General features: G+C 43.3%; 1 protein-coding gene across 2 annotated transcripts in view; it reads left to right on the top strand.

The window, feature by feature from the left end:
* Nucleotides 1–19,658, top strand: part of LOC126106456 (uncharacterized) — a 246,802-nt gene that overhangs the window by 68,101 nt on the left and 159,043 nt on the right. For both annotated transcript variants that reach the window (XM_049912742.1, XM_049912743.1), the window contains exon 3: nt 13,079–13,327. In XM_049912742.1, the coding sequence (XP_049768699.1) occupies nt 13,079–13,327 (249 nt within the window). The remainder of the gene's footprint in view (nt 1–13,078; nt 13,328–19,658) is intronic.

Below are 19,658 nucleotides of genomic sequence, written 5' to 3'. Positions count from 1 at the left end.
TGTGGCTAAACAATTTAGATGCTTAATATTAGCATTGCTTTTGATGCAGCTTTTTGGAGTAGCAATTAAAATCCATGGAGAAAAAATAAAAACTTTGAGAATGAAATTTCCACTCTACAGCGGAGTGTCGCTGATATGAAACTTCCCGTAAGAGTTTGGGCAACCTGTGCGCATTCGCACAGACAAAGGTCAATGGCTGGGTAGCCTTTAAGTATGTATATGAAGACAGTTACGGGAATCGCCAAAGCGTGTGCGAGTAATGAGTGGATGGGCAAATGTCTGTAAGGTACATTATATACGTAGAATTGTGGGCAGTTGGGAATGTGAGTCTCACGGGAAGCGTGCAAGGGATAAGTCCCTGCAGTCGCGCTATTCATCTGTGTCCTCGGTGGCTCAGATGGATAGAGCGTCTGCCACGTAAGCAGGAGATCCCGGGCTCGAGTCCCGGTCGGGGCACACATTTTCAGCTGTCCACATCGAAGTATATCAACAACACCTGTCGGCAGCTGAGGGTTTCAGTTAGTCAACAGTTGTTCTTCCCATGCACCACTCACATGTGGCATATAAGGTCGATTACAGGGTTTAGATGTAGATACAGATAGATGATATGAAAACTGTAATAAACTGAAGGTGGTCTGAGAGTAATGAAGAGATCCAATTTATTGAGAATTACAAGAGCAAACAGAGTAATAAAACAAATGGATTAGGAAGTAGACTTGACTGGAAGACATAATCGCTACTAGTGAGAATGAAATGAAAGTGAGTAGAACAAGATCAATGGTTGGTAGATGGGCCAAGAAAGGTCTTCACTGGATTCCCTGAATTAAGCGGAAATTGAGATGACAACTGAAGGACCGTGGTTCTTTCCATTCCTCCTTCTCCACATTCTCCTTGTTCATATGACCAGTTTGACAGTCTGACAATTTCTTCCAGAACTAGGCTACAATACTAACAGAGTATGGAAGAGTGAAGATTGTCCAAAGAAAGGTCGCTGTCAAAAAGAATTAAACGTCCAGAAGAAGAGCTGGAACAAACTGAAAGTTCGTAGCTTCAGAGGTATGTGATGTTACAAAATCGAAAATCTGGTCGAATTTACAAAGAACTTGGCAGTACGAAGCCATTTATCGGTATGACGCTGCACCCGCTCTGGCATGGCTGCATCCACTGATTCGATTGGGAAGAGTGTTATAAAGCAGCTGTATCCTCCCCTGAGACAAGCTGGCCCACACTGGTTGTAAATGGTCCTTGACATTTTAAATTCTGGCACTGGGTTGGAGTTGACGTCCTAGGAGGTCCTACTCATGTTCCATTGAGGACAGATCTGTAAATCTTGCTGGCTCTGCATCTTGCAGACAGTACATGGAGACACATGCCTTTTGTGTACGAGCATTGTCCTGTTGAAAAATGGCACCACGATATTGTACCATGAGAGAACACATAAGGATGCAAGGATGTCCGTGAGGTACCGTTGTGTGGTCAGAATTCCCTCTATCACTACCAGCCATGATCTGAAGTTATCCCCAATAGCTACTCACATCACGACACAAGGAGTAACATCACGGTGTCTCTCCAAAACTGTACCTGTCCACTCTCACTGACAATGATCATCCGACGTAGCGCTGAACCACGGTTTATCGCAGAAGCACGATTTATTGCAGAACCATGATTTATCAGTGAACATAATGTGACGCCACTCATCTGCAGACCACACTCTCTGTTCACGTCACCCCTACAAATGCAGCCGTTTCTGTTGCGGTGATGTTGTTGTTGTTGTTGTTGTTGTTGTTGTTGTGCTCTTCAGTCCTGAGACTGGTTTGATGCAGCCCTCCATGCTACCCTATCCTGTGCAAGCTTCTTCATCTCCCAGTACCTACTGCAGCCTACATCCTTCTCAATTTGCGTTGTGTATTCATCTCCTGGTCTCCCTCTACGATTTTTACCCTCCACGCGGCCCTCCAATACTAAATTGGCGATCCCTCGATGTCTCAGAACATGTCCTGCCAACCGATCCCTTCTTCTAGGCAAGTTGTGCCACAAGCTCCTCTTCTCCCCAATACTATTCAATACCTCCTAATCTTCAGCATTCTTCTGTAACACCACATTTCGAAAGCTTCTATTCTCTTCTTGTCCAAATTATTTATCGTCCACGTTTCACTTCCATACATGGCTACACTCCATACAAATACTTTCATAAACGACTTCCTGACATTTAAATCTATACTCGATGTTAACAAATTTTTCTTCTTCAGAAACGCTTTCCTTGCCATTACCAGTCTACATTTTATATCCTCTCTACTTCGACCATCATCAGTTATTTTCCTCCCCAAATAGCAAAACTCCTTTACTACTTAAAGTGTCTCATTTCCTAATCTAATTCCCGCAGCATCACCCGACTTAATTTGACTACATTCCATTATCCTCGTTTTGCTTCTGTTGATGTTCATCTTATACCCTCCTTTCAAGACAGTATCCATTCCGTTCAACTGCTCTTCCAAGTCCTTTGCTGTCTCGGACAGAATTACTATGTCATCTGCGAACCTCAAAGTTTTCATTTCTTCTCCATGGTTTTTAATACCTACTCCGAAATTTTCTTTTGTTTCCTTTATTGCTCGCTCAATATACAGATTGAATATCATCGGGGATAGGCTACAACCCTGTCTCACTCCCTTCCCAACCACTGCTTCCCTTTCATACCCCTCGACTCTTATAACTGCCATCTGCTTTCTGTACAAATTGTAAATAGCCTTTCGCTGTCTGTATTTTACCCCTGCCACCTTCATAATTTGAAAGAGAGTATTCCAATCAACATTATCAAAAGCTTTCTCTAAGCCTACAAATGCTAGAAACGTAGGTTTGCCTTTCCTTAATCTTTCTTCTAAGATAAGTCGTAGGGTCAGTATTTCCTCACGTGTTCCAACATTTCTACGGAATCCAAACTGTTCTTCCCCGAGGTGATAGCGGCAGCCTATACTTAGGATGGTAATTCCTCAGTCCATGTACTGCTAGTCTCCAACAAATGACAGAGAATGTTGCAGGGAATACATCACTTGTTCTCGGATGACAGGCACGGATGTGAAGGAGTTACGATGTTCCGTGGCATACCTCCTTTGTAGTGGTCTGACGTGGTCTAGTGTAAGCTTGACGATTAAGTATGCCTGACCTCGTGTTCCCAAGCAGTCGAACATCGGGCCACTGTTACATCTGAGTGCCCTACAAATGTGAACACTACACGATTCAACTAGCTGGTGAAAAAGAGCCCCATGGTAAGACGCTTTTCAAAAGGTGCTGAGAATGCTGTCTCACACGATACGCAGTATCTCCTTGTCCTTCACAGTCATTACTCAACATCAGACGCAGCACACGCTGCTTACATACCCTGCATGTCAGGTAACAACAGTAAACACTAACAATACTAACGCGTTCTGGTGGTCTCGTTCTACTTTTGACGTCCGACCATGTCTTCTGGATGCTCCAGTCTTTTTGTAACGCAGTCTATGAACATATCCACCTACCGGGGAAAGACAGGCTAATCACTATTGTGCTGTTTATGAAACAAGGTGTGATTGGACCGTGAGTCGTGCTTGGGTAGCTCAGTCAATAGAGCATTTGGTTCAAAATGGTTCAAATGGGACTTAACATCTGAGGTCATCAGTCCCCTAGACTTAGAACTACTTAAACCTAACTAACCTAAGGACATCACACACATCCATGCCCGAGGCAGGATTCGAACCTGCTACCGTAGCGGTCGCGCGGTTCAAGACTGTAGCGCCTAGAACCACTCGACCACACCGGCTGGCCAAGATCAGAATTAATTCCAGAAATCGATCACATAACAAAAATTTTTAGAACCATCCTGCAGCCAGAAGCTATTTTATTTATCATTCCCAACCAGTCCTACAATATACACGCACCTTAAAGATGCTGCTTTAAAAAATTTACTTGTTTAAGAATGTGGACGGTGCGAAGAGCCATGCACACAAAATAATAAAATCATTCACTGTTCGAGATGGACTCCACTAGTAAAGATAACAGCGTGAATTTTCTACGTTAATGTGAAAGCTCACTATATCTCAAATATTGTGGGTCTTTTAGCTACAGGTATGGAAACCAGGAGAATTTTCCTCCATACTTAAACTACACGCACAAACTCTCTCTGTAGCCAAGGTCACTTAGTGGCGTGATGCTGACCTGAAGATGGTTGGTTCAAACCTTACTTCTCCGCTCCCACCCCTGTGTCGCATAATTAGGGCCACCTGATCCGTCCATCGCTTTGGGACGCGCCTTTCCCAGCCCCCTTGACGCTGTTCAAGATGATCAGATTCTGTGCCAGCACCAGGTCGCATCCTTATTTTCTGTAAATTGTTTCGACAGCTTCTCCCCCCACCCTCTCTCTCTTGGAAGAAGGGGAGAGGCGCACCCCAATTGGACACACATGTGGACGTCTAATGCATTCTCTCCGCCGGCCGGTGTGGCCGAGCGGTTCTAGGCGCTTCAGTCTGGAACCGCGCGGCCGCTACGGTCGAAGGTTCAAGTCCTCCCTCGGGCATGGATGTGTGTGATGTCCTTACGTTAGTTAGGTTTAAGTAGTTCTAAGTCCTAGGGGTCTGATGACCTCAGATGTTAAGTCCCATAGTGCTCAGAGCCATTTGAACCGTAATGCCTTCTCGCTGTGTACTGCTCTAAACACCAAGAACCTGGGGTGACCTAACTTCGGCATGGGGCAATCTGGGTTTGACAATGGGAGTTCCACACTTTTTGTATGGATACTTTGGCAACACCCCTTCCACGTGGTTCCCTGTGGGCATTGGATGGCAGTTTTCACAGCTGATTGAGGGATATAGTTGCTCTTCTTGAAATATCCAAACCCTTTAAAAGTGGATACATACTTAGCAATTCCGTGGCTGGCCATTATTAAAGAGATAAGAGTTCTCAGAATGAGATTTTCACTCTGCAGCGGAGTGTGCGCTGATATGAAACTTCCTGGCAGATTAAAACTGTGTGCCCGACCGAGACTCGAACTCGGGACCTTTACCTTTCGCGGGCAAGTGCTCTACCAACTGAGCTACCCATCTCGGTCCGGCACACAGTTTCAAGCTGCCAGGAAGTTTCATATCAGCGCACACTCCGCTGCAGAGTGAAAATCTCATTCTGGAAACATCCCCCAGGCTGTGGTTAAGCCATGTCTCCGCAATATCCTTTCTTTCAGGAGTGCTAGTTCTGCAAGGTTCGCAGGAGAGCTTCTGTAAAGTTTGGAAGGTAGGAGGCGAGGTACCGGTAGAAGTAAAGCTGTGAGGACGGAGCGTGAGTAGTGCTTGGGTAGCTCAGTTGGTAGAGCACTTGCCCGCGAAAGGCAAAGGTCCCGAGTTCGAGTCTCGGTCCGGCACACAGTTTTAATCTGCCAGGAAGTTTCAGATAAGAGTTCTATTTATGGGAATTACCACAAGATATTAGTGTTCTTAATACAAACATTATGACCCAGCCAGCAGTGCTATGTGTCTTCGGTACGAGGACGGTTCAGTAAGTAAATTAATAAGCGTATCGGTCCTATTAAACAAGAGAAGCTAAAAAGGAAGGCAGGAAAATTGGGCTTAACGTCCCGTCGACATCGGCGCCATCAGAGACGGAGCACAAGCTCGGATTGTGTCAAGGATGGGAAAGGAAATTGGCCGTGCGCTCTCGTAGGATCCATCCCAGAATTTGGCTAGTGCGATTTAGGGAAATCACGGAAAACCTACAACTGAATGGCAGGACGTGGGCTTAAGCCGTCGTCCTGCCCAGTGCGAGTACAGTATGCTAACCAATGTGCCACCTCGCTCGGTTTAACAGAAGCTCCACAGGGCATTGTGCCTGCTGACTTCTGGTTGTGCTATAGATGATGAGAAAAATTATCGGATATGATCTGTGTATTACGTTACTGTTTATGCAGACTGTAAACGTGTGTAAGTCAAAAAAGTTTCGTATGAGAGCCATCTGTGGTATTTCCTGAAGCGAATTTAGGGGTTCTTGGCCCAGAGAATTCACGAGCTTTTTCGGCGAAACCTGAAGGACTTGCTGTACATGATTTAGTAGATGGATGGTTGCCCTAAATATTGCCTAATGTGAGTGTTGAGAGGGTAGTGGAAATCGTCCATTATAAACCGGAAATTTTGTTTTGAAGATTTTTTAGTCTTCTCAAGCGTTTGTCAGCGGCTTTTGACCAACTTCCGAATCATAAAATATGGTTACGAGTAAGGTTACAAGAGTTTTCACAGGTGTATAAACCGCCCCATGGGAATTACATGTCTAGATAGAAGAGATAATAAAACCTTTTAAATGCCAGTAGATAGAGGTAGTTATTCTGCTGCGCTTCGTAATACAGTTTCAAGATGGAGGCGTCGCGAGATGGATACCCGGCGATTGAAGTGCGAAGTGCAGTAAGGTTTGTTGCCTTTAAAGATAACTTCCACAGCTACAGCTCATCGCCTTCCAGTGTATGTTAATAGAGCACGTGAAATATCAGGAAACAGGCGTGAATTGGGTGCTACGAATTTCATAAGGGCAGAACAGATGTACGAAACTAGCAAAGATAAGGGCAGTCAAATGGTTCAAATGGCTCTGAGCACTATGGGACTTAATATCTGAGGTCATCAGTCCCCTAGAACATAGAACTACTTAAACCTAACTAATCTAAGGACATCAGACACATCCATGCCCCAGGCCGGATTCGAACCTGCGACCGTAGTGGTCGCGCGGATCCAGACTGAAGCGCCTAGAACCGCTCGGCTACACCGGTCGGCTAAGGGCAGTCAAGGTTGCCCTCTTCGTACGGCAATGTGTGCCGCGTCCCAAGGATGATTCAAGCCAACCGTCGCATTCCAGTGAGGCAGACATCATGCAAACTCAGTATCGCCATTGGTAATGTAGAAGAAATTGTGCACAACACATTCCACTAGAGGAAGAAGTATTCTCGCAGCGTACTGTGCCAACTCTCAAACGACAATAAAGCTAAGCGTTTAGGGTTGTCTCTCCAGCACTAAAGCGGTGTCAGGCGGAGGGTATTCCTGTCTTGTCTCATATTGTCACAGTGGACGAAATGTGACTGTATCATATGAAGAAAGCTCCAGTATCATGGAGACACTTTTCATCTCTCCAATATAAGCGGTTCAAAACTACGGGACGAACGAAGAAGTTTATGGTTCAAAATGGTTCAAATGGCTCTCAGCACTATGCGACTTAACTTCTGAGGTCATCAGTCCCCTAGAACTTAGAACTACTTAAACCTAACTAACCTAAGGACGTCACACACATCCACGCCCGAGGCAGGATTCGAACCTGCGACCGTAGCAGTCGCTCGGTTCCAGACTGTAGCGCCTAGAACCGCACGGCCACTCCGGCTGGCGAAGAAGTTTATGATCACAGCCTATTTGGAACATGTGGGACGTACAAGAAGTTGATTTCCACAGGCATGGAGAGACTTTGAATGCTACTAGGAATTGTTCCGTACAAACAGAAAGCGATTCGGAGTGACCGATCGGGTTTTCTTTCGGAAGGTATCGTGATGCACGACAACGTCCGAAATGACACGGCCCTCGGTTTCACGTGATTAGGTCCACCGTTTCCGATGCATTGTATTGGAACACCCTCCACACAGCCCGGATCTCGGTTCAAGCAGTTCTCATCTGTTCGTACCGCCAATGAAGCACCCGGCCAGTTGCCATTTCAGAACAGATGCGGACGATCAGGAGACACGAACTGCGACAAGTGGAAAGTGATCTGAGGAGCAATGGGTACTCCACAAGTTATATTAGAATGTAACGGAGCCAAACACTCGGCGAAGTAAGAAGTCAGAAAAAGAAATGTCGGTTACGGCCTTTCTGCCATACATCCCCAGAGTGACGGACAGAATCGGCCGTATATTGCGCGGACACGGCGTAAACACTATTTTCAAACCGGTAAAGAATTGTTGTTGTTGTTGTTGTTGTTGTGGTGTTCAGTCCTGAAACTGGTTTGATGCAGCTCTCCATGCTACTCTATCCTGTGCAAGCTTCTTCATCTCCCAGTACATACTGCAACATTTATCCTTCTGAATCTGCTTAGTGTATTCATTTTTTGCTCTCCCTCTACGATTTTTGCCCTCCACGCTGCCCTCCAATACTAAATTTGTGATCCCTCGATGCCTCAGAAAATGTCCTACCAACCGATCCCTTCTTCTAGTCAAGTTGTGCCACAAACTTCTCTTCCCCCCAATCCTATTCAGTACTTCCTCATTAGTTATGTGATCTACCCATCTAATCTTCAGCATTCTTCTGTAGCACCACATTTCGATAAAGAATATCGGTTTGAAAATACAAGAGTGTCTTGGATCGGCAAAGGAAAAAAGGGCCCATTTGCAATGTCAGGAATATACCGCATACTCTGTATATGCGGAAAAATTTATGTCGGAATGGCTGGAAGATCAATCAACACCAGGATCAAAGAACATAAGCGACATTTTAGGTTGGAGCACGTGCAGAAATCGGCCGTGGCGTAGCAAGCACTGTGTGAGACCGACCACGTAGTAAAATTCGTCTACGCGGAAGTTCTGGCTGTAGACAAGAACCTGCTTGTTCAGAGAAGCTATAGAAATACAAAAACACGGGAACAGCTTCAACAAGAAAGAAGAAAGTCTCTAGGTAAACAGATCTAGTGCTGCAGCGAACGGCCATCGCAGGTAGCCTGAGGAGAACCGCACCTGAATGACCGCGGAGAAGCCCTAGGACGTTGGCGCGCAGGATATATACAGTCTGCGGTGGCGAGTTGGGCTTTCACCTTTAGCAATGGATGGTGAAGCTTTGACAATGCCAGCCACTCGTGCTGGCAGAACGTGAGAAAAATCATCAGACGAACGTGGGCCGGAGAACCCGAGACAGAAGCCAATATGAAGTTTGTTCAAAATGGTTCTGAGCACTATGGGACTTAACTTCTGAGGTCATCAGTCGCCTAGAACTTAGAACTACTTAAACCGAACTAACCTAAGGACATCACACACATCCATGCCCGAGGCAGGATTCGAAACTGCGACCGTAGCGGTCGCGTGGCTCCAGACTGTAGCGCCTAGAACCGCTCGGCCACTTCGGCCGGCCTGCATTTTCTGATCAGGGGACTGACTGTTGTTAAGCGGCTCCTATATCTGGTCCCAAATTTCTTTATTGCCGGTTTCGACAGAATGGTTTGCCAAATGAACAAATGCTGACTATGTGGAAACATAATATGTACCAGGTCACTGTCTGTGCTCGTGACCAAACGTATCTCGGTACTGCTACGTACTGGGAATTTGACTTGTCTCTAGAGAAATGTCACAGCAGAATGTGGCAGTCACGAGAGCTAAGTGACATCGAAGGTGGACTAGTCATTTGATGTCACCTGAGCAACAAATCCACCAGGGATATTACATCCTTTCTAAAGCTGTCCAAGTTCACTGTTGGCCATGTGGATGTCGGTAGCGGGAAAGCGAAGGAACAACCACAGTTAAACCGAGACCAGACAGATCCCATGTACTGATGGACAGGGGCTGTCGAGCGTTCAAGAGAGTGATTATAAAAGACTGCGTCAGCGGAAGGATTCACTCTTGACTTACAAAATACTGCTAGCAGCCCATCTAGCACAATTGCTATGTGCAGGAGCTGAGAAGAGTGAGGTGCGAGGGTCGATCAGCTCCTCATAAGCCACAAATTTCTGTAGCCAGTGCTAAACGATGCTTGAAATGGCGTAAATAGCGACGCCGCTGGACAGTGGATGATTGGAAACGAGTGATTCGGACTGATGAATCACGCTATATGCTATGTCAATCCGACTGATGGGTTTGGGTGTGGCAGATGGCTCGAGAACGTAACCTGTCATTATGTGCGGCGGCAACAGTGAAGTACGGAGGAAGTGGTTTTTACATTCCGGGCGTGTTTCTCGTCCTTAGGTTGTGATCCCCTTAATGCACTTGAGAAAACGCTGTATGCTACGTACGTTAGTGGAACAGTTTGGAGACAATGATTACATCACCATGACAATGCATTCTGTCATAAAGCAGCAGGTGAGATGATGCTTTATGGACAACAACTTTCCTGGTATGGTCTGAGCTGCCCACAGTCCCGAATTGAGACCAACTGAGCACGTATGGGATGAAGTTAGAACATCGACTTCGGTCCAGACTCAAGCGTCCAACACCACTATTTTCTCCCGTTTTGGATCTTGAGGAACACTGGGTTGCTACTCCTCCACAGACGTTCAGACACCCCACTGAAGAGTGTCCCCAGCATGTTTCAAGCCGTCATAATGGCGAATGGTTGACACACCCCATACTGAAGTGAACTAATAGGTCTCCGGATGTTTTCTGATCAGATGGAATATCTTTTTGATTTCCTGGACAAACTTTCTCTTGCAGATTACTCTCGTACATCGTTTTCTGGCATACAGATTTACTCTTTGCTCTGTCGCAGAAGGAAGTTTTTCATCAGAAAAAGGAACAAAGACTTAAGTTTGCTGCCACAATAAAGGATATAAGCCCAGGTAGCCAAGAGTGGATTGAGCACCTACGATTTTCAAATTTGTGTCATGTCCTATAGAAATATACAAAGCTCTGTTTCAACTGCGGGTGATTTTCAAACACCTGTAATACTTTCAAAAATGGTGGCATTGGTTTGTATATGGTGAGGCGCTTAAATCCAGACAAATTTCCATTTGAATTTGCCGTCGGAGGTCAGAAACTCATAAATGGTTCAAATGGCTCTGAGCACTATGGGACTTAACTTCTGAGGTCAACAGTCCCCTAGAACTTAGAACCGTAGCGGTCACGCAGTTCCAGACTGTAGCCCCTAGAACCGTTCGGCCACCTCGGTCGGCCAGTCAGAAACTCAAAATGGCCGAGATGTTACGCACAAGTGCGGAGTACAGCCAAAGAGCCGCGATTATCGAAAATCTTCGCGCTGGGCGTTTGCCCACTGAAATAGTTCTATTCTTCAGGTAACCGAGATCAACTGCTTACGATATTGTGGCCAAGTATAATGCTTCGGAAAAGTCTGGGGTTCACGTCCTATGTGTTACGTCCAGTGAGGGTTATATCATGCCGACACATTTCTTTGGAAAGGAACAAACTGCCACAAAAGAAGTTTATTTGCAAGTTTTGACGAATGTTGTGAAACCGTGGATGGTAATTGTGGCCTCGGGTAGACAATATATCCTTCAACAAGACGGTGCACATTTAGTTCAAAACTGGTTCTCGGCTAATGTTGACATGTTCTGGTCAAAGAACTTCTGGCCCCCGAATAGCCCTGATTAACCTCTCAACTACTTTGTTTGAAGCGTACCCGATAGGGTTACCAATAAGACGAGGCACCCCAAGGTAGCATATCTACGCACCGCTATCGAAGCAGCATTCGCGAATATGGACAGCGCTATTTTAAACAGTGCGTGCGATCGCTTTAGGACAAGACTGGAGGCGTTCATTGCGGCTGAGGGGGGTTACATCGAGTAATGTTACTCTTGAAAGATTCCACTACTTAATACGTAATTTCATTTGTATTTTGTTTTAATAAATTCCATTTTTTTTTTAAAGTTTCATTTGTCCGGATTTAACTGCTGCACCCTGTACACAAATTGTCTACAAGCTCTCGCATGTACATATACTTTATAAGTAACATTACCTACATATCTTAAGCTTCCATCGCCATTTCTAATACATCACTGGTGCATGTGAACAGGTGTACATGGTATTTCTCTGCATATATGCCATAAATACAATACAATAATGTACATGATTACGTCCACTAGCCAACACAAACAAAAATCTGCCATATCATAGAACAAGCACAGCTGTTATGGTGTAACCAAGGATATTTAGAATCCTATCTGTGGGTGGTTGATAACATTAACTAAGCTACTGGTGCCATATTCACTGACATATTCTGTTCGTTATTCTCATATGTGTTATATTTTTAAAAGTAGTGGACTGAAATTCATACATCGTATGTCACACCAAAAGTAATATTAGAAATTACAGTACAGAGTCCAAACTAGAAAATATTGTATCAGACATGATTATACTTTCAGTTTATTACTCCCATTATTACTGTAATTTATAAAATAAATGTTAGTGTTATTTAATACAACTGTATTACAGTGTTGAAAACGTAGCATCATGCTTCGATGTGACAGAGGACTTGATGACCCTAAACTTATATGATTAAAAAAAACAAATAACTTAAAAAAACTCTGTCAATTGTTAGCCATCCTAACATTGAACCTTGAGGTATAACTGTGTCAATTGACTGTGTCTCTTCTTGAAATCCTCTTTGCTCATACTCAGTACTGTTATTCCAAATAACCCTTCATACATCCAAATCTGTTTTCTAATTACTCTTTCAATTCATTACTATCAATATTACCATAGTGCTATGGTTAACACTAATACTTATAATATAAATGTTACCATTATTTAACTGAACTGCAATCAATTTACAAGGTATAGCACCCTAGTCTGATGATCCTACACTTATCTGGTTAAAAAACAGAAAGCTTATAAAAATGTCTGACAACTACTATTGGTCCTAATTTAGAATCTTGATGAACATCTGTATTGTTTGAGGATTTCTCTCTGCTAGAATACTCTCCAACATTTCTGTTTCAAAGAACATTAGATGTATGCGTATCTAGAGTCGATACATTCTTTTACTTCTATTGCTACTATTATTACTCTTACTTCTAATGTTACAATAATTATTGTTATTTAAATTACTGGAATGCAATAAGTTTTGCGAGTGTAAGACCTTGATATCATGTAAGCTGATGAGATTATTTAAATAGTAAACAGTGTACAGAAATCTGTTCATTTACCAGTGGTCCTAGAATTGAACCTTGCGGAGCACATGTATAGATTATTTAAATAATAAACAGTGTACATAAATCTGTTTATTTACCAGTGGTCCTAAAATTCAACCTTGAGGAGCACCTGCATCGGTTAAAGGTACTTCTCGCAAATTTTATTGTTTTGTTGGGCGTCATTTTGCTATGTATCGAGGAATGCACTGTGCACTGTGCCGTATACGTGTGTTGTTGTTGGTGTTGTCGGCAGGCACGGACGACATGCGCGCGCCGGACCGCGTGTCGCACCGGCCACGCGGCCTCTTCCGGCCGCTCTTCTCCGACTTCCCCGACCTGCCGGGCGCGCCCTGGCTGTCGCCCAAGTCGATCTACGACGAGCCGTCACACGCCGCAGAGCGCATCTCCACGCCCGGCTACCGCTACCTGCCCGTATCCAGGGAGATCTACGGCTACTCGCCACGCAACCTGTACCCGTTGCCCTCCGACAGGTACCGACCCGGTACGTGTCCCAGCCGAGCGCTGGCCCCCTAGCGGGCTACCGTTGTCCTGCAAAAAGAGCAGATAAAGCAGCAAAAATTTGGGTGTTGTGTTAAAGCGGGCTTAATACTGGTCCTAATACTGAATCCTGTGGGTCGCAATCTTTAGCTGTTATACAATCAGGCCTTCTGCTCCACATTAAACAGCCCACAAATAGGGAGTGCATTTATATCTACATATATACTCTGTTAGATACCCTACAGTGCATGGTGGAGGATACATTGTACTATCCATTATCTATGCGATTCCATTCATGTACTGCGCAAAGGAAAAATGACTGTCTATATACCTTTGTACATTCCTCAATCCTTCTTATCTTATTGCCATAAGCCTTTTTTTTAAATTCTTTATTTCCAAAACAATACTAATTATACATGTTAACCCACCTCCTAACATGATTAGTGGGTCATAAGGTGATACATAAATTGGGTTACAATGCAGCTTACCTATTACAGTTATGTTAGTGAGCTACAGTTTAAACTACTACAGTGTGTTAGTTTTCTACAACAATGGGCAGTTTAATTTAACCTACTTGTTAATTAACTAACCTAGAATGACTACTACCTGCAGCGTCACAGGTGTGCCAGTAAAGTACAAACCTACTTGGAATAGCCAGGCTCCACGAGCTAACCCCGAGGAGCATGCCCCTGGCACTGGGCTGGCCAAAGTTAGTATTCGCTGCAGTTTCCTAAATTGATGCCCTAAATCTAATTCCTACAAAAAGCAACTTAGCCTACGTCAAATCCGGTTCTTTTGTCATAATCGGTGGTATTGACTCCACCCCCCCTAGTCCCGTGCGTGGCGGTTTCCAACTATGATGGAAGTCGGCCATTCCACGCACAGGCAGTATGGGAATGGGATCTGGTCTCAGTCGGTTGGTCTATGAGTTGGTACCTATTCTTGGTCCCTCAGGTATTCTGCTAACACTTTCCGTGATGCCTCATCTGCCAGTGCATTCAAAGTGTGAAAAGTGTCTTCTTGTCTGAGTAGTTGGCATGTGTCGTTGTTCGGAAGTCTGTCTCGGAGTGTTGTCGCGACATCATTGAAGAGAGGGCACTCGAAAACCACATGGTCGGGAGTTCCCTCTGCCGCATCACAGTCACACTCGGGGGTTTCCCTTTTCCAAAACAAACATAAATATGTCGGATAGGGTCCATTACCAATGAGAAAGTGAATAAGTCCTCGTGTAGGTGCAAAATATTTCATACCCCCACGCTCTTTCACGGCTGGTAAGAACTGGAAGGTTCTTCTCCCCGTTTCTTCTTCCTCCCAAACCCTCTGCAACAGTTCCTCCCCTCTGTTTCGTATTTCCCTCTTATCCTCCTCGCTCACACCCATGATCTCTATTATTTTCTCCCTGTTCCCCTTTTTGGCCCAGTACCACGCCGCTTGCTCACGTATCTTGATATCTAGTGGGCAGAGCCCCATTATGACTAACAGAGCTCCCCCCGGAGATGTTCTATAGGCCCCCACAAATCTCAAAATCATACTTCTTTGGACCCTTCTCACTGTCATGGCGGGCACGACTCCACAAGCCTTACCTAAGACACGCGATGGTGGGAGCACAATAGAAGTACAGTGTTCTTAGAACATAGGTTCTCTAACTTTACCTCAACATGATTTCTCGGAAACGGCGTTCTCTTTCTTCAGAGAAGTCCCATTGTTACGTTCCAGGACATTTCCGTTACTCTTTCTTATAGGCCAAACCCACCTGATATGATCCTAACAACGTGTATATGAATTCGTTCTCTGTCATGCCTATTTGATAAGAAGTCGAAATACTATATCAATAATCTCTAATTAGTCATAGCTTCTTGTATGTGATTTCCTTCATAGATGTATTATACTCCCCTGGCACTCTTCCAATAAATCTAAATCTTCCATTCGCCGCCTCTAAAACTGGTTTTATATGATTATCTTGTTTCACGTGGCTTCCTTGTATCACCCCTAAATATATAAACGTTCTTATTTGTTCAAGATGTTCACCAGTAGACTCGTAAACGGACACTATCGAGTTAGTTTATTTTTATTGACATTATGTGGCATTTATCCATTTCTATGAGGAGCTGCCTGCCATTCATTGCATCAAATGGAAAATTTTGTCCACATCTTTCTGCGTTTCATTACAGTTTCCTGTACACAGCAGCTTACTATACACGGTTTTCCAACGTCGCAGCACTCAGATTCCTCTTCTCTGAAGCCAAAGTCATAAAACAACGATTGATTTATCTTAATACCCATGTAGTTCCTATCCCTCCCATAAAGTAATCTGAGATATTTTCACTCCCTAATACAACCAAATTTATATTATATACAGCAACGAAACTCTGTCATTATGATGAAGTGACCCTAATAATGAACCCTGAAGATCACAAGTGCCTCCTGATAATCCTCTTCGTTTTATATCATCCAATTCCGAACACTAACCAATTTCACCTTTCACACAATCACGACTCTTTTGCCCATTCATTAGACAGCACTGAAACACGAAATAAGCCAGTTTCACACAGGCAGGTTTTCATCACCACAGTATTCGTATTCCACTCACTGGAACTGGTGTCCACTCATTTCACACCCTGCACAACATGGAGACATTTTAATCCTCTAACGTTCCAAATAAGAACTGCATATAGCGACAAAGCCTCTGATATTGTGATACAGCTGTTCTAATAATGAACCTTGATGGCCATCCGTATCAACTGAAAACATCCCCCCACTGAATAACTCCTCTTTCTGAATATGAAAAAAATTTATCTCTAACACAGTCTAGTCTTTCTTTACCCACTCGAATGTCATATTAGATAGCATAGAAACTGGGAATTCGTCAGCTCCCCGGAAATATTCAGAACTGCAAATTCATATTTCTCTTCTTAGGATCTGCAATGGCGACACAAAACAGGACTTGCCCTTATACGTGTTTTTCCAACTATTAAGCAAAAATGTATTCACAGCTTCTACATGCCTAATTATCGCTCGCTCAATCTGAGCTGTTTTCATTTTTCGTCCGCTTAATTCCTCTCTCATAAATTAATTTCACAGAATTTTTCTTTGCCCATTATATTTTTTCGTCTATCAGTATTCTTCCTTTCAAGCTCAGTCGGAATCCAAAAAAAGCAAAACATTTACAGAGGACAGTTCTAACAGTTTGACATATCGAATGACTTAAAAGTATCTGAAAAAGTAAAAATTCAAAATAATTATCTGTAGCGTGTTGTAATTTCATGAAAATGATCAGAAAGATATCGAACATTTTTGCTAATGATAAAAAAAATCCATTTGGTCCGCATTATTTTCAGTCGGCATCAGTGAGCAAACTAGTTTAAGGAAAGAGAGGCTGCGGCTCTGAGGACCGTTAACTAGTTATCTATAGACCAAAAATGTATTTGCTGCGCAATAATGTTCCTTTATTTAAAAAATCACTATCTTTCTGCTCATTCCTGCACTCATGTTTCGCTTCGTTATTCTTGAGCAATCATGATAATTTAGTGACAAAGATATTTCACGAGTAAACAAAAGAGTCAAATCTTTTTATACTGGCAGTCTTTCTTATCTAATACCAAAAGATTTTGCATAATAAACAGATTGTCTCACTCATACTTCCTCCCCCACACCAACTATATTTTATTGATTAGAATACATTATATTTGAGTTGGGTATATAGGATAATCTTCCCAAAAGTGAAACATCAGACAGTAAAAGAACAAACAAAACTGTTTGGGTTAAACTTCACTTGAGCTTCAAATAATAAACTGATCTTCTTCTTAATGATAGAATTCATGCAATTTTTCTCGTAATTTTAAAAGTTCTTGTATAAAGTTTTCAGCTATGTGAAAGAAAATCGACTGCTCTACCACTAGCACTTTAACACACAGGATTCGTAAATATCGGTAAAGGTGGTACATGAAGAGGATAGAGATGTCAAATATGACCAAAAAAAACATAACATGGGATATCCACCTTTTGTTTCCAGAAATGTGGTTTCTGAGAGCAGAGAATAATGTGATGGCTCTTGTGAGTAATGTTATGAATAAGTGACGACTGATTTAACCATTTCAATTATGAAAAGAAAAATAATATGAAAATTTCATAATGAGACTCTATGCACGTAGACAGCCACAAGTAGTAGTAGCCTCATAAGATACAGGGCTATTCTATAAGGAGGACAGATTTCAAATTTTGTTTTCATCAGAAACTACCAAAGACACAGAGAGTACTACAACTTCACTTTAATGATCAAATATAGTCATCATTATGTGCCATGGTATTAAATGAAGGTATCCAATCAACTGGTGAACCGGCACGGTCTGTCCTACGTGTCTGCAAGGAATGGTGTACAACTCCCAGCCATGTAACAAGGGATAACAAGAGCGGCCACAAAAACATCGTAACCGACACGGACCAGGTATGGGTGTCTCCCCTTGTTAAGATGTTTCAAAACGATGGGACTGTCTGTTGTCGGTGAGTACAGGTCCATCTCGACTAGTTTCTGAACAGATATTACGAAAGGAGCAGTAGGCGACGGACATTTGGAGTCTGATAACTCGCCAGCGGGCCTTACCTCGCAGTGCCACGTGAAGCTGCATGTTTTCAGTGCACCAGACTGCACGGGAAATGGACAGTAGCTGACTGCAGGTGTGTCGCAATTTTGTCTCTTTTCAAATAGTGCCACGGGTCAAGGGCACCGATAGTAGGTTACCATGTACATGAGTCAGGATGTTTGTTTCATCACTCTCAGTCAACAAGTTTTGCCTTTTCTTCCAATCTTGATGATGTTGACGGCATTGACACCTTCCAAGATGACAACACTCATGGTCACAGGTCTCTTCTGAGATGGGGGGAGGGGGGAGGCCGACCGTGACATGAAGCCCTGAGGCCACGCGGCTACCCAGCGCGGCCAAAATTATTATAATACAGGTACGCAACGTTACAGGAATGATATTCAGGCTGTGCACTGCAGGACCTGTGTTGTTAGTAGCGTTATTGTCACGACTTGCCGCTAAGCACCGATACTGGTACCGCTTGAAACACAAGCATCAGTCTGAATTACATTTGCAGACTGTCACATGTGTCTGGAAAAGGTAAGCAGAGGCTTATCGACACATTAAGGGAATGTGGAGAAGTCCTCTTTCCACACCGGGACTGAATACCATGATTCGGAAGTTGGAATTAACTGGTGGTTTGGGAATAGCTCCTAGGAGAGGCCGACGGCTAACTGCTCCATAAACTGTTGAAAAAGTTGCTGTTGCCGTGACTGAGAATGCTGGCCGCAATGTGCCACCTTCAAGTTGTGCACGAGGTGTCATGGCACGCGAACATTCCATGATCCATCGTTCGAAAAGTGCTGCGAACAGTTGTGAAATGCGGTCCCAGGCTATCGTGGGTGAAGATGGCCGTCGCATTGAGCAAAGTTTGTAACCTGGAACGTAAACATGATACGCAGTTAACAAATGTTACCGTCTGATGTGGAAATTAAAATGTATTTTTTTCAATGGTTCATTAGTTATTTCTCTTCTGAATGTCCTTACAAATGTTTTCACAAACTTTCACTGTCCTACGAGAAATCGTTTTTCATGAGAGCCCTCTGAAGTAGCAAAAGTTTAATTACACCACCCTGTACACAAAACCTTGTCGTGAATCAGTTATCCAGTAGTCTAAATGGTATTAAAATCGCTACAGTACTTCCAGAGATTAGCCTTCACAAATAGACAGAAAGACACGGAGCGAGGAGTTTAATTTATAACACGTATAGATTCTGGCCAAGCTTCGCTGTGGCTGTTGTTTATTGCCTTTCCCGCCAGATAGCACCACCAGTTCGTAGCTCCCATCATTTCCATTTAGATGGCATTCAATTAAACATTGACCAGATAGCAATACACATTCATCATTGCCATGAATGATCTCTATATATATAAAAGAAAATGTTCTGACAGACTCATCATCGCACAGCCCAAATCGCTAAGAATAAAAAATTCAAATTTGGAGAGGCTGTTGATCTCTCACTGTTTACATCCTTCAAGAAGGGATTTTTCGAAATGCCACTCCTAAGGTGGTGAACTATGGGATGAAAGGTTTTTTTGAAAATATGTTGCTACTAGGCTAGAACTACGAAAATTGGTATTCGGTTTCTCTGTCAGAAATTAAAAATGTGTGTTTTAGAATTTTTGGCAATTCAAGCCTTAGGAGGGTCAAATAGACTGAAAGTTTTTTTAAATAAATCATAATTAAATAACCGCTCATTTTTAAAGCTACATCAATGAAAACTGGTATTTCATCGTTCGAAATTTAAAAAAAAA

Source organism: Schistocerca cancellata, chromosome 10 (assembly GCF_023864275.1).
Source record: "Schistocerca cancellata isolate TAMUIC-IGC-003103 chromosome 10, iqSchCanc2.1, whole genome shotgun sequence".
Taxonomy (NCBI): domain Eukaryota; kingdom Metazoa; phylum Arthropoda; class Insecta; order Orthoptera; family Acrididae; genus Schistocerca; species Schistocerca cancellata.
The sequence above is the reverse complement of the archived record's forward strand: the minus strand, read 5'-3'. Positions and strand labels throughout refer to the sequence as shown.